The sequence below is a fragment of the Apium graveolens genome, chromosome 2, assembly GCF_009905375.1.
Source record: "Apium graveolens cultivar Ventura chromosome 2, ASM990537v1, whole genome shotgun sequence".
Classification (NCBI taxonomy): domain Eukaryota; kingdom Viridiplantae; phylum Streptophyta; class Magnoliopsida; order Apiales; family Apiaceae; genus Apium; species Apium graveolens.
This window is the reverse complement of record NC_133648.1, coordinates 317406960-317432371: the sequence shown is the minus strand read 5'-3', so window position 1 is coordinate 317432371 and position 25412 is coordinate 317406960. Positions and strand designations below refer to the sequence as shown.

The following is a 25412-nucleotide window of genomic DNA, read 5'->3' as shown; positions in this document are numbered from 1 at the left end:
GAGTTGAACGAAGATTCGCCAATTAAACTTCAAATACAAAAAGTATATGCATACTTATGTATGACGGAACTAGAATTTCAAAACAGGCCGGAAATTTTTTTTATTAATATTTAGATAATTGTTACGGTTTTAAAATAGTTTTTACTAATTTCAACCTGAAATTAAAGTCCGGACGAAAATTCACCAATTTAACTTCAGATACGACAAGATTTCAGTTTAGGTTAGCCATCCCAAACGTGTCATGTTTAAAAACCACACAATCAAGTGTTCCCTTTATATTAATGGTTCATGTATAATTTTATATGGACAAATAGTAGAATAATCATGAGCAAAGACGTTACTCATTGTGATTGATTTATATTTTACACATTATTCTTGGTATAATCACAAATTCACAACTCATACACATGGTTTGTTTCCCTAAGCACTCTTTGCCTTCTCTCTAATCAACAATCTACTTTCACTTATTATTTTCCATCACATGTACTAGTACTATAAGTTTATTCATGATTCATATATCTACCAAACTCAATAACTAAAAAAACTCATACTTCTTCCCCAAACACAAATAAGTTACATAAATGGCAACAAAGGACAAACCAAAGAAGAGTAATGCTACAATGCATGTCTACAAGCTAGACACCGGCCATGGCATGGCGCCACCGTCTCCGATGGTCACGAAAAAGATGGTTTCATCATCGCGGAGTTGGGGACTATTGAAGAGGTCGAAAACTTATAGAGAAAATAATGCGGATCAAATTAAATCAGGAGAAAAAGAAAAAGTAATTAGTGTTGTTGAGGTAAAAGGAAGAAAGTCAGTTTCGAATGTAGTAGAGGCTCGAAAATCATCGGTGTCGATCACGGAAGGGAGGAAATCAGTGGCGTCGAAAGTGGAAGCGATCAATGTGGAAACGATGGCCGGGTTTTTGAAAGCCAAAGTTCTGGTTACTGATATGCCGGGGTTCATGCAGGTCCATGCATTGAGGTGTGCTAGGCAAACTTATGATTGTTTAGAGAAGTTTACTCCCAAGACCTTGGCTCATAACATTAAGAAGGTACAAGCTCTTTTTTCTCCTTTGTTGTTTTGCTCAACTCTTTCGTACTGCATATACAATTTCGATACATTAGGTTTTTAGGGAGTGGGGAAAGATAATTCGAAATTATAGCAAAAATCGCAAGTGGGAAAGATTATTGTTAACGAATTATCGATAAATTCTGATAACAGACTCTGATACATATAGTAACAAGTAAGAATTACTAATTAATCATCCTAGACGAATTTTGTTAGAAGTGTTGGTACAATGATAATTAGATGTTAATATCATCTAGATTATGGTTTAGTTAGATGTTAATATTATATAGATTATGGTTTACAAGTTACGTTCGATAAATAACGCATGTTAGTTGTCGGTTTAGGTTGACGTGACAAAAATTAAACGAGTTCTTTTAAAAGTGGGTCCGAAAAAGTTTCAGCCGTATTTTTCTGCAGATTAAATATAAAATTGACTTTTTCGCTTAACGATCGATTTTAGTCTCTGACTTTATTCAATTGAATTTATTACGGTCGAAAAAATCCCCATTTCTTGTAGGTGATTGTTGTGCATAACAAAGTAGAACTGCCAGGGATGACCCCCGACTATAGATGAGTAAGACTTACGCCTAGAGCCCCAAGGATATTTAACTTTTTTAAGTAAACATATATGAATTTTCATGATATCTATATATTAGGTCCCGATAAAATGATTTCGAATAAAACCCCTCGAATCTCAGGGCCGACCTTAACACTCCACGCAACACAAGTTTTCGAATTTAGGTTACTTTTGAGGACGATTAGTCATATTTCGTGATTTTTAAGGGACTGGTAGATGGTCAAATGAAGAAAAGACTAGAGACAAGAAAACAAATTTATTGTTTGCATCCTTCATTTAAAATTTTAAAACTATTAATATGAAATCTGGATCTTTGGCTATGGGCCTCCCACATTGCACATGGAAATGTGAAATGTGGGGATTTGATGTTTGACCTGAATATTCTGTATGTATTAGCCTTATTAATTAGGTTACACTTCACTTAATCTAATCACAAATTGAAGGTCATGATGCTATAATCTAAAGTTAGTTAACTCTTCATTGTACCACCCAATGTGCAATAGAGTTTAGAGTCTTAATTAGTACTTAATTATCAAGGATAATTGTATTGTATGTTCTTTTCGGTATATCGTCTTAAACTAAAATGGCATAATTCGGAAATATTTAGTTCAAATATCACACTAATACGTGCATGTTAGTCTAGTAGCGAAGATTGAGATTCTGTGTACGATATGTCACATGTTCGATTTCCTTCTTCCTTTATAATTGAGATTCTGTGTACGATAGGTCACATGTTCGATTTCCTTCTTCCTTTATAATTTGTACCACTCTCGTGACTCACCGTAAAAGAACTTGTCGTTGGTCACTTTTCTTTATCATATCCGAATTCATCAAAAGCAAATTTTGTGTGATTCATTGAACCTTCACACAATTCAATTCTTTAAATTATATATTCATGATACTCAAATCATGGCTTTGAAAGACATTTTTGTTTGCTATATCATCCCATTGACTGACAGTATGTGTATGCAAATCTGAAACAATGAGCAGGAGTTTGATAAGGTGTATGGGCCGGCCTGGCACTGTATAGTGGGCTCAAGTTTTGGATCATTCGTAACACACTCCACTGGATGTTTTCTCTATTTCTCTATGGACGATTTGTACATTCTCGTCTTCAAAACTAAAGTTAAAAAGCCCACTGATTGAAGTGGGCCCACAATTACATACATACACACAATCGACAGACCAATATACTGTTTTGTTAAGATAAAATTTGTTTGAAGTGAGCCATCAAGTCTGAAGAAGAATCATTAGTCCTCGACCTTTTCGTTTTATATGTAGATAATCAAAAATATTATTTGTACTTCTTTGATTTGTATATACCATTTACCTAGTTAGGGATGTGCTTTCATTAATTACAAAGGGTCTCGCAAGACACGATGCGACGTGACGTTTTAAACGAGTTGATTACTCTATAATTTGATTTCGCAAGTTTTTGTAGTTATGTACACGATTCGCAAACTAATCAAGTTATTACTCTATATATCAGAATTTAAATAAATTATAATAAAATCAATTTCAAATTTATCCAAACCATAGACCTTACCAAATCACATTTAACAAATTTTTGTTGTTTTTTGTTTAACAAATTCGTGTTCAGCTTATATATCATTCATGTTCAGCTCATTTATCAATGAGCCGAACTTAAACATTATACGATTAAAACTTACCTCTCACTTGTTTAAGAAAAAAGTCTAATTCGACTCATTTATTTAAGTTTGAATCAATTTATTTTGTTTATTATTCTCACTTCCCTGTATTTGTTCATAATTTGTCTTCTGAAATTTAAAGGAAGTATCCTTCAATAATCTAAAATTATCAAGTGGAAATTCTACATTACATCAATTATAATTGAGAAAGAAATTTACATCAATCGAAACTTAAAATGACAGAAATGTAAGGTTTATACTACAACCATTGTTAAACAATATAATTTAATATTTTAAAATTTTAGATGAACTAACTTTTTAACATGATACTCCTATAATATAGTAAAATGGTAGATGGATTGGTTATCTATATAGATAAGTTTATTTGTTTGTTTAAATCCCGCAACTACACCATCAATCTAAGGCATCCTTTCGGTATGCCACAAAACTTTTTCAATTCTCGTGATTCTTTCGCGCAAATTATATGGTATTAGATAGAAGGTCTTGAAAGCGTCGAATTAGAATGATTGATTAATTTATGGATAAATTGATTTTATATTTTATATTTTGAGGTGTTAGTAGCATGCAGTTTATTCATTTGGTTGAGATGATAATCATTTTTTTTTGGTAGATAGAATGTCTTGTCTTCTTAGAACAGAGAGTTATTTGATTTATAAATTAGAAGTTCTGCGAGTGTTTTTAAGCAAGATTGTGTTGAAGATATCAAAAGTGTTTTTATGTGGGATAAAAGTGACTACAAACGGTCATATTTGATATTGCATATTATATATTTTTATAATTATACTCTATATATACACATTCACACACAAGCCCGAGGTTTTTTGGGAAACAGTATCTTCGTACTTTTGAATGTGGAATTTGAATGTGGAGAAGGTTATGTACATCATACCGTCCCCAGACCCTACCGTCCCCAGATCCTGCTTTTGCTGGATACACTAGATATGTTTGGTTTAGTTTATCTTAAATTTAAGTGAACACAAATGACATCATCAATCAAATCAAGGCCTTTCTTTTTTCATACACTCATTTCTTAAACTAAATTCTTATTATAAAATTTAAAATACTATAGGGACGCTTTTCATACACCATGGAGAAAAAACCGACCTCCATCTATAATCAATTCTTATTAAATCTAAGGGATATTTTAATACAAAGCATCTGAGAGCAAAACCAAAACCTTCATGTAATCTATACGACATCGACAAAGGATAAAATATTATATTCATATTATATTCAAAAACGGTGGCAAGAAAAGGATGTGGCTCTACTATTGGCATTGTTATGGTTAGGCGATGAAGACTAAAACTAAGAGCAAAACATTATTACAAGATAATGACAACTTTTTATTTAATTATAAGGTTCTTAACTACTACTAATAATTGAACACAAGTCGACCTATCTCTAATTTAAAATATCATCATGCATATTATTGATGTTATTATCACTAATATTATGTGCGCAAGTCAATTGTGATTCTATTATTTTCAGTGTTAGTGACGTTGACTGAATTGCTCGGGAAACTTTTGTAATCATTTTTATTATCAAGAATATTTATATTCTATATGTTAAGCAATCTGGAAACAAAACGGCTATTTATTTAGCTCGATTTTTATTTCACAATCAGATTGTAGTTGTCAATTTGGGGGTTTGTCCCGAGTATATTTTTATATTTTATAGTCAATAAAATCTTATTGTTCGTCAAAAAAAACATTAACAATAACTATAAATGGATGATGTTCTACACAAATACAGAAACGGGCTTGCACAATGAAACGATATTTCTCGCAATATAATACAGAGTACTCCCTCCTCCCTTTCTATTTATTGTCATTTTCGAGAAAAGATTTGACACTTATTTGAAAATGAATATAAAATATAATTATATTATTATTTTTAAAAAATTTCTTTTTTCAAAAAATAAAATATTTAAACTTTTATACATATTTTTTTAAAAAATATATATATATATAATAAAATTATACTTTTTTTCATCTTAAAATGCGTAAATGTGTACGACACTTTCTCATAAACGATAACAAATGGACCAGGGAGTAACAATTTATTGATCTTAAAATGCGTGTCCGATACTTTCTCGAAAACGATAACAAATGGACCGGAGGGAGTAACAATTCGTCCATGAGTTCGACCCTTGCTCATTTATAAATTTTTTAGAAATATACTCATTTGTAAAAATATAAATCATATTTTTCAAATTAAAAAAAAAGTCTATGACTAGGTGGTATCACTTGCATGTGTTCTAACATTATAGAATTATTGTTATTATTTTCTGTTAGGAAAGACACTTTTTGCAATTAAAATGAAGAAAATCAGTGGGTAACCAAAAACATTTTATGCAATTAAAATGAAGAAAACAATGGGGATGCTAATGTGCGCCTCATGTGCTAGTCAAATTAAAGATGATAACAGCCAGCCAGCCCATCTTCTTTGAACACCTACATGATCAGCAGGGCCCATTTCTACATACACATATAATAAAGACAGGGAGAGAGAGAGTGGGAGAGAGAAAGAGAGAGAGGGAGAGAGATTAATTAATTGTACACCACATAAACTAAAAATTCATACCCAGAATTGATTCATTTCATTGATTTCAAAGAACGAGAATTTTTTACAAGAAATCTAATGGTACTAGTACATCAAACCAGATTACATGAACATAAGGCCAAGAAAATTTATAAGAAAATGAGAAAAAATCTGGGTGTGGCCTAATAATCTGATCAATTGGGACAAGTACTATTACAAACAATCTGGTAAATCTGAAATATGAAGAGAGAGAGAGAGAGAGACTGGGAGAGACAGAGAGGGATAGAGAGAGAGGGAGAGAGACTGGGAGAGACAGAGAGAGACTGGGAGAGACAGAGAGGGAGAGGGAGAGACTGGGAGAGACAGAGAGGGAGAGGGAGAGGGAGAGGGAGGGAGGGAGAGAGAGAGAGAGAGGAGAATTGATATATATTTCATCAAGCCATCACACATGCATATACATAGAGGAAAAATATATATGGTCCAGTCCAACTGAAACTTCAACACTGACAATGAAAGTGAAAAAAACAACAAAGAGAGAGTGTTTGTTGTACTAAAGATTCTGTAGCAGCTAAGACTTACGGTGGCCACCGGCAGGTTTAAATCTTTTATGAGCAGTGGCTGCTGATTTCTTGGCCGGCTTAGATTTACCAAAACAGATACCACAACCAGCAGAGACTTTAGGAGAAGGTGGGTCCACAGTTGGAGTTACTTCAACAGTTTTATAAGCTTGTTTTGGTTGCTCAGTTTTATCTTTGTTGTTGTCTGAAGAATCTTGATCACCTCCTTCTTTAGTTTGAACAGGCTTCAGTTCACCAGACAAGAACTTGTCATCCCAAACCAAACCTGATGAACCTGATCTTCTAAATGTGCTCTCTGATCTTACCAATCCTTCCATCTCTCTCTCTCTGTTTCTCTCCCAAAATTTGAGGAATCTAGTTGCTAGGGTATGGTTTAAAGACTTTTTTGGTGTATTATTATATGTAATTGTTGGGGGAGGATTGAAGGAAATGACAACCAAGAGGATTAATAAAGATAGGTTAGGTCATTTGTTGGCATATATTGATGTTTATACCTCATTATATTTACTTTACTACCCCTAGCTCTTTTTGTACATTTTTAAGTTTCTTATAGTCAAACTTTTTTGTACAATAAAGATTTCAAGCATAAAAAAGTAATTTACATATAATATTTATCGGGTTGTCTAATGTGTGCCCAAGAGTACACAATAAGTACCGGCTCCCATGAATTTGGTGCATTTTGATTGGTCCTTTAATTATAAATATTGATGGACCCCTGCATTTACAACAACTCCACCAATAAAAATACACCAAACTCATAAAATTTAGCGCTTATTGTGTGACTGAACACATATTAGAAAGACTGAATATTTATTATTATGAGGTCAATCAAATTATGCTTGATAAGAAATGTTCAAAAACTTCCGAAAGCCGAAATCCGATTCTATCTGATATGGAAAAAATCCGAAAAATCCGATTCTGAAAAAATTCGAAAAAATAAGACCGAGAGCCTAAAAAGGGCTTTCTAATTATAAAAAAATCCGAAATTCCGAAAACCAATTTTTTAAAATATCCGACCCGATATCAATCAATTTTTATAAAACCCAATTTTTTAAAGTCCAGACTGAACTATGTCCACCATTTCCGAGCACAGGGTTTGATTGTCTAACAGAATGGCAGAGGATTTCTGTTGCGAAGGTCTATCCAGGTTTTCACTTTGATAATTACTCATTCCGTCCCTCCTAATTGTTATCATTTCTGATAGAGTGTCCGGCACATATTTTAAGATGAATATAAAGTATAGTTATATAATTTTTTTTAAAAAATTTCTTTTTTTGAATTAAAATTGAATGTTTAAACTTTTATTTAGAAAAATATTTTTTTTTAAAAAAGTTATAGAACTATTCTTTCTCTTCATCTTAAAATACGCGCCGAATACTCTCCAGAAACGATAACAATTGGGAGGGACGGAGGGAGTAATTATTTAGAATTGAAATCCAAGTGTGAATTCATATCAATTTTGGGGTTAAATGATGTATTAAATTTATTTTTAGACTTTGAATATGCAAATGCCTATTTATAAATTACAGACTATATAAACAAAAAAATAATTGAAATCAATATTTTTACAAAAAAGAACAGCTTAAAATGTAAAACAGCCTACCAAGAGAGTAAGAGACTTGTTTTGAATAGAAATGGTCAAGTCAAGGGTGGTGTGTTAAGCAACACCTTTCATAAAAGAAAAAGTCATGGAAATCGATGAAATTATTATTATAATAATATTTAAATTACCAGTGGCTTCTTCTGTTGCTGGCCTTAAAAAACCACATCACCTCTTGTTGTAATTGATTATTTGTGTTTATTTTATTATAAACGTTTTACAACTATACAAGTAATTTGTTGTGTCGTCGTTTAACAAGTGGGGGCACCATTGCATTCATTGATTAAACTACAAAACAAACCAAAAAGATAAGCATAGTAATAGAAAAATACTCGCCCGGTCCATCCCAATTATTATCGTTTCTGAGAGAGTGTCTAGTACGTATTTTAAGATGAAGAAAAAGTATATTTCTTTAACTTTTCTTAAAAATTTTATTTTTCTGAAAAAAAAATTTAAACATTTTATTTTTATTCAGAAAAGGAAAATTTTAAAAAAAATTATAAAAATATATTTTCTATTCATCTTAAAATACGTGTCGGATAAATGATAACAATTAGGAAGGATGGATGGAGTATATGATATAAGTAGAGTTTGATGATTCACGGAACCAAACAGAAATAGAAGAAACGAATACTAAATTTTATATCCTACTTTTGTAAATTATGTTAAAAATGTACATTTAATCTGTTGTAAATTTGTCCGTGTTTATAGTTTAATTAAAGTGATGCCTATACATTTGGTTGTCAAAGTATAATCTAAGTTTGAATAAATTTTCTACAAATTTAGTTAAGTGTTATAAAATTTACTGAACAGTTTTGATTATTATTTCATATTTTTTAAAATATGAAATATATTGAATGATCACCAAATATATTGAAAATAGATTTGATCCGAAATGCATCCGATCCGAAATCGATCCGGTTATCCGAATTGTCAGGTCTAAGAGGAACTCCAAGAGTTTGGTCCAAATTTGGGACCGAACCCCTCTCCAACTCCAACAGTTTGGTCTAAATTTCGATCAAAATCTCAAAATGTTTATCAAAATCTCAAAATGTTTATTTAATTATTTGAAGGTCTTATAATAATAAATATATTATTTTTGTATGATGTAAGATATAAACGGTGCTTACTAGTAGTTGGAGATGAACATTACTGAGCATGATTTAGTCATCATTAACAATGTTACAGCTAATTGCAATCCATTGATATGATTGATTGTCTTTTAAGTTTTATCTATGCAGCCTCCTGATTAATTTCAAAAGTAAACAAGATACTCCTAGCAATTTCTACTCAAGGTATCAACAGATTTACTGTTGATCTATTGACAAGAAGAGAACCTATAGCTAACACTAGACATATCTAGTAAAGAGATAGATTTTCCATTTAATAAGTGGGCATCCGGTCTAAATATTGATGACCCTACTTGAACTCGACCGACTTTGATGGCATAGACAATGAACATTTTCACAACTTGTCTATGTGTGACCCATCTTCTAATGAATTATCAACGTTTATCTTACTTGTGTTCGTTCTTTTGACCTTATTACGCATGGATCGTGATTCACAACAAACGATTGTTATATCATGCAGTTTACTCTTATCGTGATAATTTACCGCCATGTAATATGTTATAACCATCGCTATTGACCATCACCTTATTATGACTAATCTTGCATCTTAATATGAAACAACAATAAAAAAACAAGAATATTTGTTGTTTTCCCACCCTGAAGAGCACAAAATGGTTAGACTTGTAGAATAAAAAAAATACGTGTAAATAGTGCAACCAATTAAAAAAAACACAAATGTAGGCATCTAACTCTAAGCATGTTGTCATGGTGTAGTGCATTTCTAATATGGGCATAAAGAGGGCTTAAGTTGCAACTGCAGAAAATTAAAATAACTAGCTACTAGCTAGTCTTATGAGTGGAGGGTCGAAAGCCGAATCCCAAAATAACCTTTTTCTAGCGTGTGCCCATGAATATATGCTAAGATTTAGTGCTTGACGGGTGTTTACAAAATATTGGTGGAGAGCTCATTAATAATGATGGACCCCAATGATGGATTCCCTGCATGCACAAAAATCTCCACCAATAAATTTTTTACAACTCATCAATCACACTATCTTAGCATGTGCCCATGGGCATACACTAGACAAACCCTTCTGAAAAATAGGAATACATTAGTATAAATCAAAATCTTTCTTATTCGAGTTTTGATACTGCCATGCTGGTGATAAGCAGCTCCAACAGAAGTAAAAGACATATATTGGCACACTACCACAAGGTATCCTGTTTAATTCACGATTTGCAAGGTGAACAAAATTGTGGCAACTATATAATTCAGTTCCTCATAATAGGGAAACAATTTGTTGTACCATTTTTCATGCTTATTCTTCTGCCTTCCTCTCTCTGTGAATCAAAAACTAAGGTCTGCAACCTGTTCTGAGCTATTAGAATTTGTAAACCATTTCCTCTGTATATCCAAGTTCTTTGAGTATGCCAGTGAGCTGCAAATTATCACAATAAGCAACTTAGTAATTTATTGCACAGGAACCACCGTAAACATGTTATTACGATTATCATGCATCTGTACCTCGCCTTGTGTCCAATCTTTTGCCTTTTCACCAGATATATGTTTCACCATACCAGGAGGACCACATACCTGAGGTAAAGTGACTTAATTACTTCTTTTTGCTAAATAAAGTGACTTAATTGTTGAATACAAAGAAAACTGCAAATAACTAAGATTGAAACTGAAAATAACAATATATACTGGTTGTTTGATACAAAACTTTTAATAAATAAATTCTAGTAATTTTTTAAAAGCAATCCCCCATACCAAACATTTCTAATTTTATAATGCATTTCCAGAATTTCTAAAAATAAAGCAATCCCCCATGCCAAACATTTTTTAATCTCATTTTTAACATTTATAAGATCCTTGCCTCCATTGCCACACAAGTTCAAAGAGTATGCATAGGTGTTGAACTGGCACTACCTAGCACAAGTTCTAATATCACATGATTTACAACTATTAAATCTACTCATTATAACCTTGGCAGAATCATGCAGGAGTCTTGTTTGAAATTAATACCACTCTGCATAATCTTAGTAAGCAATCTAACATAACAGTTTTCAAAACATTTTAAGGAGCATCAAGAAATTTAACTTTCATCAAGTGTCAAGTGTTTGTGCCCATGCATAGTATCAGGTGTCCAACATGGGTACTCCAGCAACTAATCAAGGGTACATAACGAGTTAACGACCAAGGTCGAATCTGTTTCTAGCATTGCCAACATAATTTAACACACAGAACTCATGACAAAGTTGAGACTGACGTTGAAAGTAAGAACGTTGCTTACTAGTATTAGAGTATCATCACCAGGACCAGGTAAGCCTTTCAAAGCCATATCTTTTGATATGTATCCTTTACCTCCCCTCCATTCAGATGATGGATTATCCACAGTATAAAATATCTAGAAGTTTCCATTTAGAAAGAGAAAACCCGTGAACAAATATTTAAACATAATAAACAGCTTTTGATATAAAATTATAAACAATTTGTACCTTCAAATTTGGATGGCTATCTTCAAGTACATCAAGTTTCTTTTTAAGTAGAATATCATCCGGGGACACATTGGCATAGATCAGAGAAATCTGAAACAATTAACGGTTATCATTTATGCCGGCACAACAATATTCGGTGGGACATCTCATAGTTGACAGTAGCTGGATATATATTTTGGCTAAGATTATAATGAGTCTTGATAATGATCAGCACACTTATTAACACTGTATCTACTTTATAACATACATCAGTAGGTACACACAGGATTTCAAATATAGAACCCAGACAACCTTGGTGTTATCATCAGGATTCTTTAGAATAGCCTCAATAATCTGAAGCATCGGAGTGATGCCAGACCCACCTGCAATCTGGATTAAATAAATAGTGATTTAGTAAGCAAAATCTTCATCGAGTTAGCAGTAAATACTGGAGTCACTGTTACACATTATTTCCATGTTTTGATATAAACCATATGCTTTACCAGAATAACAGTGAAGAAAGAGAATGCATGATTCACTTATTTACATTTCTTATTATTTCTTCTGATATGTCACCACCAGGTTATACTAACGCATGATTCACATATTTATATTTCCTATTATTTTCTCTGATATGCCACCACCAGGTTATACTAATGCAGTATTTAAATATAAAATTATCGTTGATTCTCTTCTCTTACCATTCCAATATGTTTCTTCATATTAGGAGTATACCTAAGCTTCTCAATGGGCCTGCAATATATTGCAACAGGATGTGACTTGTGATGCAAACAATGCACAGGGGAATTCTCATACAGGATATAGCATAGAGTATACTATTGCTTTAGTTTGCTAAAGTGTTTGCATAGATATATATGGATTTTGGTTTCTACTTTGTTTGCTCATGATATGTAATACCCTTTGACTTCTAGCACATCGCCTGGTTTTAAGCTTGCAAAATGCTGACTCATTTTCCCTTCCGGATAGACCTGCCAAATTCGGGTACAGACTATAAGCATATACACATACACTCTAGAAATGATAAAAGCAAAAATTGAATAGACATCTTAATGATAGAGTAATATGTCAGGATGACAAAAACATATAGGTCAAAAACTAAACCTTAATCAACAAATCAAAGTGTCCCTTTGAATCGGGATCTGATATAGGAGTATACCTGAATGCAAAAGTCAGAAAAGAAAATTAGAAAAAATACAGCTATCTACTAGCAAAGCATGACCAAATTTCGGACACCACAATTAAATCTGTAGGTGTCAAGTCCTGAATCTCCAATGAATTATTGCATTACAACTTTATCTACTCAAGTAGGATTGCAGTTCCCTTGCTAGCCACAAAAACTATAAAAAAAAGCATAATATTTTCTATTTGACTTGATAACATATTTCAGTATCATATAAACGAGATTTGGGAAATGGGACCAGGACGAGACAACAATAAATAACAGTCCGGACAAGGCCGATAGGTATGTAACAAGTGTTTTCTTCAATAATTATTTCTCCTGATATATCATATCATTTAAAGTTTAACAATTAGAAGATAACAGACTACAAATGGAGCAAATCTAACAGTTCTTCTTTCAAAGCGTCACATGGCCTAATTTTAGAACATGTACATAATTTTGATGAACATTGTCAAATGACTAGGAACATAAACCAGAGAATGGAATGGAAATGGAATGCAATATGAGAACTTACGGCCGAGTTACATATTTTCTTTTTCCTTCATCATCTGGTGCTAAAGGGTATCTACGAAAAGATAGACAAAAATGCATTATGAGGATTAACATTGTGGCAGTCTGATAGATATACCCAATAAGTTTTACAACAAAACCTATAAGGAATCATTATAAGTTTATAACCCTAGAACCTCCTCGGTTCTGAAACATAAAATGATCAAAAATTGAGAGTTATACCTAGTAAGAAGGCAAGATGCAACATCAAGGCCCAGCTTGGTATTGGGATCAAATGAAAACCTGCCGTTTGGTGGGAGACAAAATATTGTCATGAAATTATATTTTGACTTATTGACAGTAAGACGTAGAGTTAAGTTATTTAAACTTGCAACTTCATCAAAAACTCAGATCAAACATTATATATACAGTCAAGCTTTAAGGCATATCTTTCTTATGATTTAACAAAATAAATAACATATTTTGAGTTAACAATTAACCAGTAGCAATAATAGTCCCAAGTACAAAAATTGTGATGGAGTGAAGCTGTGAACCTACAAACTGTTTCTCATTAAAATTGATCAACTAGTTAGGTAAGATTATAACCTGTATAACTGAGTATTGTGGCTGACTTTTGCCTTGTCTTGCAGTTTAAATTCAATCCATTTGTCAGGGTTGAGTGCTAAAAATAAAAAAAAGCAACAGTTAGACCTGAGAATGCATGTAATCAAAAGTCCAGAAGTATACAATTTGCTAAGCTTTGTCTTTCACGTCAAGGATTCTAGTCATTCAATAAAGTTTAACAATTAATGTGCTATTCATTTTTTTTTTGTTTTATTACTAATGGTAGAATATCCCTTTATTTTATGATAAAGTCTCCAAGCACACTAAATTGGCATGGTATGTGCATTCCATATATGTCCATTGTTCATTTTTAAAATTTCAACACAAGGACATCAGGAAGGTGGACATGAAGATGAGAGATATGAGCAGGAAACGAATTACTGCACTTAAGCCAATTTCCCAATATTATGAATGTCTATAATATGTGACAAAATGATTTTCATTACAGAATAATCGAAGAGCCATATGCAGCACATTCATGCTTTAAACTCCATATTCTAAGAATGCATACATACAACATAAGAGCGTATCTGCACACATACATAAAATTTTCAAGTAATTGACCTGCATTACAGAAAATATCACCAAAATACAACACAATTTAATATAAATTCCCAGATTATTGTCACTTGTCACGTAAACGGTGTATTATAATGACATCACAACATAACGTAACTAATTTATTAAGCTGCAATCCAGAAAGACCAAAAGAAGGTAGACCTACCATGGTTTTGAGCAGGCTCTTCACTTATTTGCTCTAAATGACCCTGAAATTAGAAACAAAATCACACTATAAGAACAAAAAGTGCAAAAAGACTTCATCAATTTCAAGCGCATTGACTTAACGATATTTTTCTGAAGTACGACATACGACACCGTAAATAATATGCTACATTACCAAAAAATAGACACTCGAAACAATAACTAAACAACATCTTAGTAAGCTCCGCATTTCAAATTACTAATAAGTCTCTCAAAGTACATCGATCATAAGATTCCACCAGAAGCAGCTGTTGAAATCTCATAATAATACGACATACGATCGCAAGGCAGTAATGATAAATATAATGTTGAAACCTATTTTCTGGTATTAACTCTTCCACACAACAACAATCGACACCAAAGACAATCTCCAGTTTCGAAAAACACAAATATCACTATTACGTGATAAGATCAAAAGTACCAAAAACTTCATCTATTTTAATCACATTAACTCACCCTAATATCTTCTTATGTACAAAACCGTAAATAATATGCTAGATTAAGAAAAACTAGCCACTCGAAACAATAACTAAACAACATCTTAGTAACCTCCACATTTTAAACTACTAATAAGTTTCCAGAAGTACACCTATAGATCCGATCAAATATAGCTATAAATATCTCATAATAATACGACATACTAGCCGATCAGTTTGATATAGTAACACTGATCGCAAGGCAGTAACAATAAATGTAAATATCGAAACCTAATTTCCGGTATTAACACTAACGATAATTTCTAGTCTCGAAAAACACAAATATCACACATATACAACTAATAAGTCTCTCGAAGTACATCGATCATAAGATTCCACCAGAAACAGCTGTTGATATCTCATAATAATATGACATGCGATCCGAACAGTTTGACATAGCAACACTGATAAATCAGTATGATAAATGAAATGTCGAAACCTATTTTCTGGTATTAACTCTTCTACACAACAACAATCGACACCAATGACAATCTCCAGTTTCAAAAAACACAAATATAAGATCAAAAAGTACCAAAAACTTCATCTATTTTAACCACATTAACTCACCAAATATCTTCTTATGTACAAAACCGTAAATAATATGCTAGATTAAGAAAAACTAGCCACTCGAAACAATAACTAAGCAACATCTTAGTAACCTACACATTTCAAACTACTAATAAGTCTCCAGAAGTACACCTATCATAAAATTTAATATCTCATAATAATACGACATACTAGCCGAACAGTTTGATATAGTAACACTGATCGCAAGGCAGTAACGATAATGTAAATATCAAAACCTAATTTACGGTATTAATTTTAATAATAATTTCTGGTCTCGAAAAACACAAATATCACATACATAAAACTTATAAATTATAATAATATATATTAAAATGTTAAGCTACAGTCTAACGGTATGTTCAGATGTTCAGTTATTCGTTTACGAGATGTCGAGGGTTCGAATCGTATCGAAAACAGGAAATGTGGAAAAGGGGAGAGGTGGTACCAAATTAGGGGAATTGAAGTAGTAGAAACAGGAAAGTCCAGCAGAAATGGAAGCGATTGCAGCTAATGGAAGCGGAGAAGTGGTGGATGATTGGCCTCGATATGCGTGAGGGTTTGCGATCGGAGTCACAGCTCGTGCTAGTCTTCTTAGAAACATTTTTGCTGCTTTTTTAGAGAGAGAGAGTTATGGTTTGAGAGAGAGAGAGGGGCTTTTTTAGTGCTGGTGCTATTGGAGACTTTGGCAATGTAGTTAAGCCCAATACACTTGGGCCTGAGTAAAACTTACTAATAATTTTCTTAAATATACTATATTGTACACGTCGGTCCATGACATGCGATGGTTGACAAATCATCTGTCCGAAAAATGTTTTGGAGCATTAAATCAATTTACGGTGTTTAACTTATTCACGGATAAATGGTTTCTATTGTCTGGGATTCGAACCTATCAAACATTTACCTACAAATTAATGCAATAAGCTGGAATGTAGGCCAAATGATTCTCAGTTTCAGTTCTGTATTATTGCAAAACTAGTGCATACGTGACTGATGTGAAGTGTGAACTTCGAACTCATAGAGGATAGCGTATTAGTTGATAGCCTAACGATGAATGTTTCATTTAAAATCTAAATTGAATACACCCCGTAGAGCAACTGCTGCGGCGGTGGCAAGTCAGAAAGTGGTAGAATTGGAAGCTGTTTGGCCTCGGAATGCTGAAAAGTGTGATCGGGGCAGCTCCGGTTAGTCGTCTCCTTGCTAAAATGGCCATACTGTTTGTCGTCTCCTTATTTCGTTGTGTTCATAAGGCACCAAGAAATGCTATTTAGCTACAACTAATCCGGTGAACGGGTAAGCAAAAAACATACCAAGTCGACAAGTCCTGATAAAAATTCTGGAATCAGAGCCAAAAAACATACCAAGTCGGCAAGTCCTGATAAAAATACAAGAATGAAAACACATAAAAAGATGAACAAAAAAAATTTGTGAGAATCAAATTGGAAGATGAGGCTTCTGACTCGCAAAAACCTAATACATCATTCCAGTATTAAAACAAAACTATTACATAAACATGATATACATCTTACAAGTAACTGAAATTCTGCTAATCGGTATAAAAAAGTTACATGGGGGGTGGAGGCGAGGTTTATTCCCCTCCCTGTGACCAAATGAGTAATAGATTGGAATCATCACTCCCCGTCCTTGTATATATTTAAAATCAAACACATTGAAAAATATATAACAAAGCTTTATGGTTTCAGCTATAAATTTAAACAAGATTGTCTTTCACCCTGAATGACAAGCTTTATGGTTTCAGCTATAAATTTGACATGGAAGAAGTGAGTTGTTTTGTTTGTGCTGAAGCACTATTTTCTTCGGCTCCATTGGCCCAGGAAGAGATGAGGTGATGAGCAATAGCATAGGGTCCAGGGACAAACATGGGAGCTAGCTCTCCACTTTCCAAGTTAAAATCTGCCGAGAGACTCTGGCTTCTCTCAACTCCCTTGCACATTTGATTCACTTTCATTGCTGCAGTCTTCTGTGCCTTCTCATACTCAGCAAAAGTCAATGCTTTCTTTATATCTTCTCGATTATGCCATTTAGCATCTACATAAAAAATGGATTCATAAGAACTCTGTGCTTGATCTTCTACAAAATCTTACAAAGAGTTTTAAATATTTCAAGCGGCTTACTTTATACATTACTCAAGCAGGTCGTCAAATTAAAATAGAACTAGAAAATTTAATATTATCTGTTAGTTTCCAAAAAAATCTTAGATGGTAAATTGGTGACGTAGGTACAGCTGCCTACAAAACTAAGCTGGCTTTAATAATAAAATTTAAAACAAACAATAACAGGCTTGCATGATTATAAATGTATTTCTATCACAATCTATATATCTATATTTTATCACCTGTTGTTCACAAGAAGTTCCCATCATCTTCATCATCTTCCCCCAGGGTCATCCCAACAATCTCAGGCTAACAAAACCCTAATTCACCCATCTCTTGGATTCTTATATACACTGAACCCCGAGACATAAAACTATCTACATTTCAACATCTATTGCAAGTAACAGCTGTATCTCTCACAAACTAGGGCTATTGGGAGATGGCAGTGTTACTGGAATACACAATTCAATTTATTGAGCTCTGGTTGACCGGAATCTCGACCAGGTTATGCTGGATTTTTGGTATTTCCGTCCCTATACTGAAAGCTGTAACTGAGAAGGGCAAAGAGGAAAATGTTTAGGTCCGGATTTTTGGGTCAGATCACGATTTTTGCACCAAGCTTTGACCTCGATTTGATCTTACGCCGGGTCATCGTTGTTTCATGTTTTATATTTACTAATTTGTAGTTCTGCTACATACATATTAGTTGCATCATAAAGCACTTCATTTTCTTGTGTGCTGTTGTTCGACACACAAATGGAAGGGAAGAGATAAAGAACAAGAAAAAGTTGAGTCATCATCTTTTGTTGTTAAATATCCTGGGTCACCACGTATGTTCGCCACATTATACCACATCCAGACTTTGCCACGCACAAACTAACGGAAAGCATTTAAATTAAAGCTAAAATGTTTTAGACCTAACAGAGTGAGATTTTTATTTTAGCTAATAAGTCCAGCAAGACTATTGTTAACTCGGTGGCCTGCTTGAGATCTCGGAATGCAAGTGACACACTTGATATATATCCCATTAAACATATATTGAATGTGGTAGGTAAGTGCATTTACTTTATGCTTGTCATATTAAATGCTTTAATAGAAAGCAAGCTACCGTGTTGCAGTATCAACCACCACAAAAGCAATGGAATAATATAAATTTTGTATCTTCTCAAATATCTAACAAAATAATAGATATGAAAGATATATTTGTTTGTAACTACATTTCTTAAATCAAGTTTTAAATACCAAATTAATTGAGGTCCTAAGGGAACGGAAAGAAGAAAAGTAAGTGTAATAAAGCAGGCTGTGATGTTTAACTTTCATTTACCTTCTAACTCTTCTTTGTCCACGTTTATTTCAAGTGATTTAGCATATGCAAAGAATCCCACCATCAACTGGCATGGCATGCTACTTGGTCCAACTGCAGAAAACCAACTCAATTATACAACCACAAAACATCGAAAATTAAAAGAAAAGATTGTAAATATTTTGCAGCAAGCGTATCCTGGAAGATTTTTAACACTGCATCCTTTAGTTGCTGGTATACAGATACAGCACAAGAACAAATAAGCAGCTGTATAGTTATTTTAGGAGATTAAAGAAGAATTAACAATTTTATTGCATATTTCTAGAATAATACGACAACTTTTTTCTCAGAAACTGTCCGCAACAGCGCTTAGTTGCCACACAATGATCCTGATCAAAAACTTTTCCTATCAACTATGAAATAGATGCAGATCAAAGATCTTTTGAAATGTCAACATCATGGTCACAGACTCACAGTACATATTTATATGCCTGTTGATTTCTTAGTTACATCTTATACGTTCTACTCTACAAAATCCTATACTTGCACACAACAGAAACACAAAGCAATTAAATAATACCAGGCCATGGTTGAGAGCTATGATAAATAACTTCTCCAACTTCAATGCCAGTTTCCTCCCAGGTTTCTCTCCTAACAGCTTCTTCTAAACTTTCTCCTGGCTACGGTTAAAAAGAGAGGGGGTTATGTAAACGAAAAGATGATGAACTTTCTAACTAAGGAAAAGTAAAAAACAGTAACATATCAATCACAGTATTTCTTTTTTGGAACAATACTTCTAAATACCTCGTCAAGAAACTACTCGATAAGTCAGAACTCTCAAGATACTTCATTATAATGATGCTAATATATGAACTCATACCTCTATAAAACCAGCAAGACAGCTCCACATTCGTGGCACAAATCTCTGTTGTCTACCTAAAAGTGCCCGGTCATTTTGTTTATCTATGACTAACATAATGACAACCTGTTGAATCAGAAAATAAGTGCAGAGGAAAAACAATTAGGAGATGCAAGTCAAAAAACCAAACACCAATGCACATGCAGTAGAATATAGACATCATCATACCGGATCAACTCGAGGATAAATCCTCTTCTTGCATGCTTCACTAGAACACTCCTTTCTTCTCCCAGCTTCCATAGGGACTGTCTTTTCTCCACAACTTCCACAGAAGCGTGATGTCTTGTGCCATTCTAGTAATGCTCTAGCCTGATCAATAAATCATTATACAAGAATGATCCTATAGTTACAGCTACCATGTGTGTATGCGTGTCAAAAAAAAATCCATACAAGAGTTCAAGTTGAAAGTTAATCAACCGACCTGACTTTACAGAAACAAAACCCTTCTATACAAAAATCCATCAATCCGAATGCCTCAATAAGTAAAATTCAGTCCTGTTATTCTTACACATTCATTTCAATAAATCCAAAAAAGACAATTTACTAACACAACCAACCCGAAATTTCCACATATCTATACATAAATATATTACCTATTCATTTTTATCAAATTTCAGAACAATGCAAGATTGACACGTTAACCGATCCAAAGACGCCCACATTTCATAATTAACACATTTCGATACACATACATTGTTCTACAAAATATATATCTACAAAAACAAAACTTGAAAAACGACATACATGGCCAGCAATAGCAAGATCAGCCATGGCCATCTGATTAGCCCAATCAGTAGCAACCATCAAAGTCCTCAATTCCGTAAAACAAAGCTGCCTACTTCCAAACTTATTAACCAACCCCTCTTCCTCAGAAACATCAACAGCCCAATAAACCACATCCTTTTCGGGTTTCGAACCCAAATACACAAACTCATTTTCACTAAAATTTCTCCAAGATTCCTCCAAAACACCCCTAAAATCACTCAAATTCAACCACCCCAGATGCCAATTTTGAGTCCTAAAGTCATCTCCAACCGACCCAGATAAAGGCCTGCCCTTTCGAAACGCAAGCACCTCAAATTTGACCCCAAAATCATCTTTTCTGTTCAAGATTCGATCTTTAAGCGTTTTGAAAGCAGAGGAGGCTGAAACGGCGTCGTTTTTGTTGAATTTGTTAATTGGGTTGCCTGCAAAAACATGAGAATTGAGCTTAATTGACATTTTCGAGAAGATTTGGTTGAAATGTGAGGCGGGTTTTTTTAGGGCTTTGAAGAAGAAGAGCATGGCTCTGTTTTTGGGTCCATTTGGGGTTGTAAACAAATGGGATTGGTGGGTGATTATTGTAACTCGGAGGTTCTAACTCAGTGAGTTGGGAAGGCGAGTTTGGGTTGTTGAAGGCGCCAATGGTTAAAATTTGGTTGTGGGTAGTCTTTTTTTTAAGGATTTATTAGATGTGAAAAAATGCATGATAAGATTGGTTTGTTTTGGGTTTAATTGTATTTTATTGATAAAACATAATTTTAAATATTGATCAAATACATCTACCCATCAATCAAACGTATTCACTAATATCGCATAGAGCAAGGGAGATTATAATATATACAGCCTTATCCTCGTTAAAAAAACAAAAATATTATTTTCAAAAAAGACCATGTGTGAATATATAGATCCGTGTTCTCTATAAAAAGTGAATATAATAGTATGAAAAAGTACGTGAAAATTTAACAAAAAAATTTGGTGATAAATAAGTAAAACGAGACAATACATTAACCTATGATTTTCTTCACATGCCACTTACTTATAGACTTAATTGCACTATCAAGGCCTGAGTTATAATTTTTTAGCACAAAAAGGGCTAAAAAATAAAGTTAAGCGCCCGCATGACACAACTTAAATTTTTTTAACCATCGATTGCATTCTGTCAATCTCATTAACGGACGTTATATAACTTCACAGTTTAAAGTACTGACTGGGGGTAAAAATGTAAAATTGAACGTTGTACTCATATAACCCCTCTATTATTGTCTCTCCCTCCTAAACTAACCCTTAATTCCCCCCAAAAATCGATCACACAAAACCCTAAAACTAACTAAACTGTAGAAACCGTGAAGACGAAATTGGAGCAAGATGTCGTGGAAACTGAGGCCCAAGCAGGATGAAGAAGCATTCAAACCCTACCAATGTCCACAATATATAGGTATGTACTTTTTCTCTATTTGCATGCGATATTTATGTATAATTAGGGGGTTTTTAACAACATGTCATCATAGTGGGGGGTTTTGCTTAGTAAGATTTGTAATGTTATGTATAATTTGAGGGTTTTGCTTAATAAGATACCAATGTCTTTTTTGTTAGTTATTTTTCTAGTGTGTTATAGTGTCTTTTTTTGTTTACTGTATAATTATGAATTATGTTGATGCTGTGTTGATTATCTTGTTTGCTAGTGTTGTAAAGTGTAATTTATAATTTATTGTTAGTTATTCGTGTTTTTAAAGTGTAATTTAGTTATCCCAAATTAGCTAGTTAATTTAAGTAAATGGGTTTATTTCTCAGATGCTGAGCTTTTTACAATTAAAATGTTTTATGATGGTAAAATGGAGGAAAATCCTAAGAGATATAATGGAGGTTCTGTGGTTTATGTCGACTTCTGTGATTCTGATGCTATTAGTCTTATAGAGATCAATAGTATGTTGATTGAAAGTGGATCGAGCGGAGGTTTTTATCAGTTGTGGTATAGGATTCCAGGAACTACAATGGAGCACGGTTTATTTGAGTTACAAAGTGATGATGTTCCCATGGTAATGTGCACATTGATAAATAACAAAGATAGGCCAAGGACTAATAAGTATGTAGAATTGTTTGTTACTAAATCATATGTTGCACTAAGGCAAGACTGTGATGGTACTACATCAAAGACTGCATATGAAGAAGAAATTTTTATGGAGAACCCATTTCCCAATTCAACACAGGATGACTATGAGCTGGAACAACAAATGCTTGAACTTGAGGGTGTGTATAAGGATTTCTCTGATCAAGATGACTGTGATGAGGAATATGAGTATGGTGGTGATCAATCAGATAGTGATGATGAAAGTTTCCACTCAGATGCTAGCAACAAAGATGACAGTGATGATGACCTATTGTTTGATCAACATGTTGACAGGACTGTGTATGAAGATGAGGATGAAGACATCCATGAGGACCCTCAGAAAGATGACAACACACAGAGTGATGAGGATTCTGTTTATGCAGGGAGTGATGAAGAAATGATGGCACAAAATTCAACTGATGAGGATGAGCCTAGTTTCCCAGTTTTTAATGAAGAGGTTGACATGGAAAAACCAGTTTTTTTGCTTGGTATGTTGTTTAAGAGCTCTGCAATATTCAGAAAGGCTGTGAGAAATCATGTTATAATGGAAAGGAGGCCAGTGGAATTGGTGGCTAATTATGGTAGGAAAGTTAAGTATGTTTGCCAGAAACCTTGTCCCTGGACAGTTTATGCTTCCCCCTTTAACAAGACATCAACATACCAGATAAGGTCCATAATCAAGAGGCATACCTGCATGCCCACTTTTAAGCAAAAACAAATTAACTCTACCTGGTTGGCTGCACATTATGAAAAGGAAATCAGAATGAATCCCAGTTGGCCTGTTTCTGCATTCCACAAGAAGATTTTTAATGACTTGAAGTGTGAGGTGTCAAAGTATGCAGTGTATAGAGCCAAGAAAAGAGCTCTGATCAAGATCAATGGGACTGCTGCAACACAATATGCTCAGATGTGGGACTATGCTTATGAATTAAAAAGGGTGCTTCCTGAGACAACAGTTAAAGTTCTTACTGAAGATCCAGTATCTGGGACAGATAGGGGTAGGTTCATGAGATTGTATGTATGTCTGGGCCCACTAAAAAAGGCATTCACCCAGTTCTGTAGGCACCTTGTTGGACTAGATGGGTGCCATCTCAAGGGACCCTATGGTGGCCAGTTATTAGCTGCAGTAGGGGTAGATGTCAATGATGGCATGTACCCTATTGCATGGGTTGTGGTTGAATCAGAAACCACTGAATCTTGGACATGGTTCTTGGAATTACTGACTCATGACTTGAAGATCCAAGTTGATGCTGAGTGGACCTTCATCTCTGACAGACAAAAGGTGTGTGCATAAATATGCAAGTTTATTACCTTGCACTTCTATAAAAATGTCTATATTAATATGTTTTTACTTATTTGATAGGGGCTTATAAATGCTTTGGAGGCCATAGTACCAAATGTAGAACACAGATTCTGTGTTATGCATTTGTATCAAAATATGCATAAGGAGTTCAAGGGCATAACATTAAGACAACTTCTCTGGAAAGCTGCTAGGGCATCAACAGATTGGGAGTTTAATCTCCACATGAACAGGATGAAGGAGGTACCTTATACAATTAAGTTCAATTAAGTTTAATTATGTTCAATTCTGTTTAATTATGTTCAATTATGTTCAATTATGTTCACAGATTGCACCAAAATGTCATGACTGGCTCATTGCAAAACCCAAAACACAGCGGACAAGAGCTGCTTTTAGAAAAATGTTCACAGTGATATGTTTGTTAACAATCATTGTGAAGTATTTAATAGCAGTATCAGGAAGTACAGAGACTTACCTATCATTACTATGTTTAGGGAGCTGCATAAATCAGTTATGAAGAGGATTCAAGTTAGAAGAGACAAATTAGCAGCCAGGGACACTGTGATATGCCCTAGTGCACTAAAAAAACTTGAAAAGTATGTGGCTCTATCTTGTATCTTTCCTGCATCAAAGTTAAGATTACAATTATGGAATGCACTCAATGTAGACCATAATCTATAGATGGGATGAAAATGAGAATTTTATGCTTGTTAAAATTTAAAATTAATGTTAAGTATAACTGTTGTCCTATCTTTAAATGTCCTAGGTCAATACAGTATGCTGGTAATTGTGTTGTGTCCTGGTCTGGAGGCACCACATACTTAGTCACTTGTACAGATGGTGGCCATGAGTTAGTTGTTGATTTGGAGAAAAAAAGTTGCACTTGCAGAAAATGGAATCTGACTGGGATTCCTTGCTATCATGCTTGTGCATGCATTGATGAGGATCAAGGAATGAATATGTTAATTGGGATTTGGCTATGTGTACTCGTTGTGATATTCAATTGGAGAGGATGCAAACATGGGTTATGCAGCTTACTTGGACAACAAGGAATAAAGGAGAGATGCATGAAGTTGGACAAGTAGCTGATTATTATATAATTATTAATTCGAATTTTGCTTGCAAGTTTTTACCTTTCACTTGAAAGGGTTTTTCTTGTTTTAAGCACTTAGGATTTTATTTTCCTATTTGGATTTGGTTTTTGT

At 33.8% G+C, this 25412-nt stretch overlaps 4 protein-coding genes across 4 annotated transcripts; 1 reads left to right on the top strand and 3 right to left on the bottom strand.

Moving 5' to 3' along the window:
- The first annotated feature begins 322 nt into the window (after nucleotides 1-322).
- Nucleotides 323-3068, top strand: LOC141708892 (uncharacterized). The gene is made up of 2 exons (XM_074512718.1): nucleotides 323-1055; nucleotides 2640-3068. The coding sequence occupies exons 1-2, from the start codon at nucleotides 582-584 to the stop codon at nucleotides 2793-2795; spliced, it is 630 nt and encodes a 209-aa protein (XP_074368819.1). The 5' UTR covers nucleotides 323-581; the 3' UTR covers nucleotides 2796-3068.
- A 3203-nt stretch (nucleotides 3069-6271) lies between these two features.
- Nucleotides 6272-6896, bottom strand: LOC141708891 (MAPK kinase substrate protein At1g80180-like). Its single transcript, XM_074512717.1, has one exon. The coding sequence runs from the start codon at nucleotides 6753-6755 to the stop codon at nucleotides 6429-6431; it is 327 nt and encodes a 108-aa protein (XP_074368818.1). The 5' UTR covers nucleotides 6756-6896; the 3' UTR covers nucleotides 6272-6428.
- Nucleotides 6897-10208: 3312 nt separating this feature from the next.
- On the bottom strand, nucleotides 10209-16387 carry LOC141708889 (NADH-cytochrome b5 reductase-like protein). The gene is made up of 13 exons (XM_074512716.1): nucleotides 16151-16387; nucleotides 14625-14667; nucleotides 13883-13958; nucleotides 13520-13579; nucleotides 13302-13352; nucleotides 12709-12763; nucleotides 12505-12575; nucleotides 12288-12339; nucleotides 11899-11976; nucleotides 11608-11697; nucleotides 11403-11516; nucleotides 10634-10702; nucleotides 10209-10547 (listed from the first exon to the last, which is right to left on the bottom strand). The coding sequence occupies exons 1-13, from the start codon at nucleotides 16304-16306 to the stop codon at nucleotides 10491-10493; spliced, it is 972 nt and encodes a 323-aa protein (XP_074368817.1). The 5' UTR covers nucleotides 16307-16387; the 3' UTR covers nucleotides 10209-10490.
- Nucleotides 16388-17191: 804 nt separating this feature from the next.
- Nucleotides 17192-21402, bottom strand: LOC141708887 (nudix hydrolase 19, chloroplastic-like). Its single transcript, XM_074512714.1, has 6 exons — nucleotides 20783-21402; nucleotides 20207-20347; nucleotides 20000-20104; nucleotides 19700-19799; nucleotides 19141-19233; nucleotides 17192-17751 (listed from the first exon to the last, which is right to left on the bottom strand). The coding sequence occupies exons 1-6, from the start codon at nucleotides 21320-21322 to the stop codon at nucleotides 17462-17464; spliced, it is 1269 nt and encodes a 422-aa protein (XP_074368815.1). The 5' UTR covers nucleotides 21323-21402; the 3' UTR covers nucleotides 17192-17461.
- Nucleotides 21403-25412: the final 4010 nt, after the last annotated feature.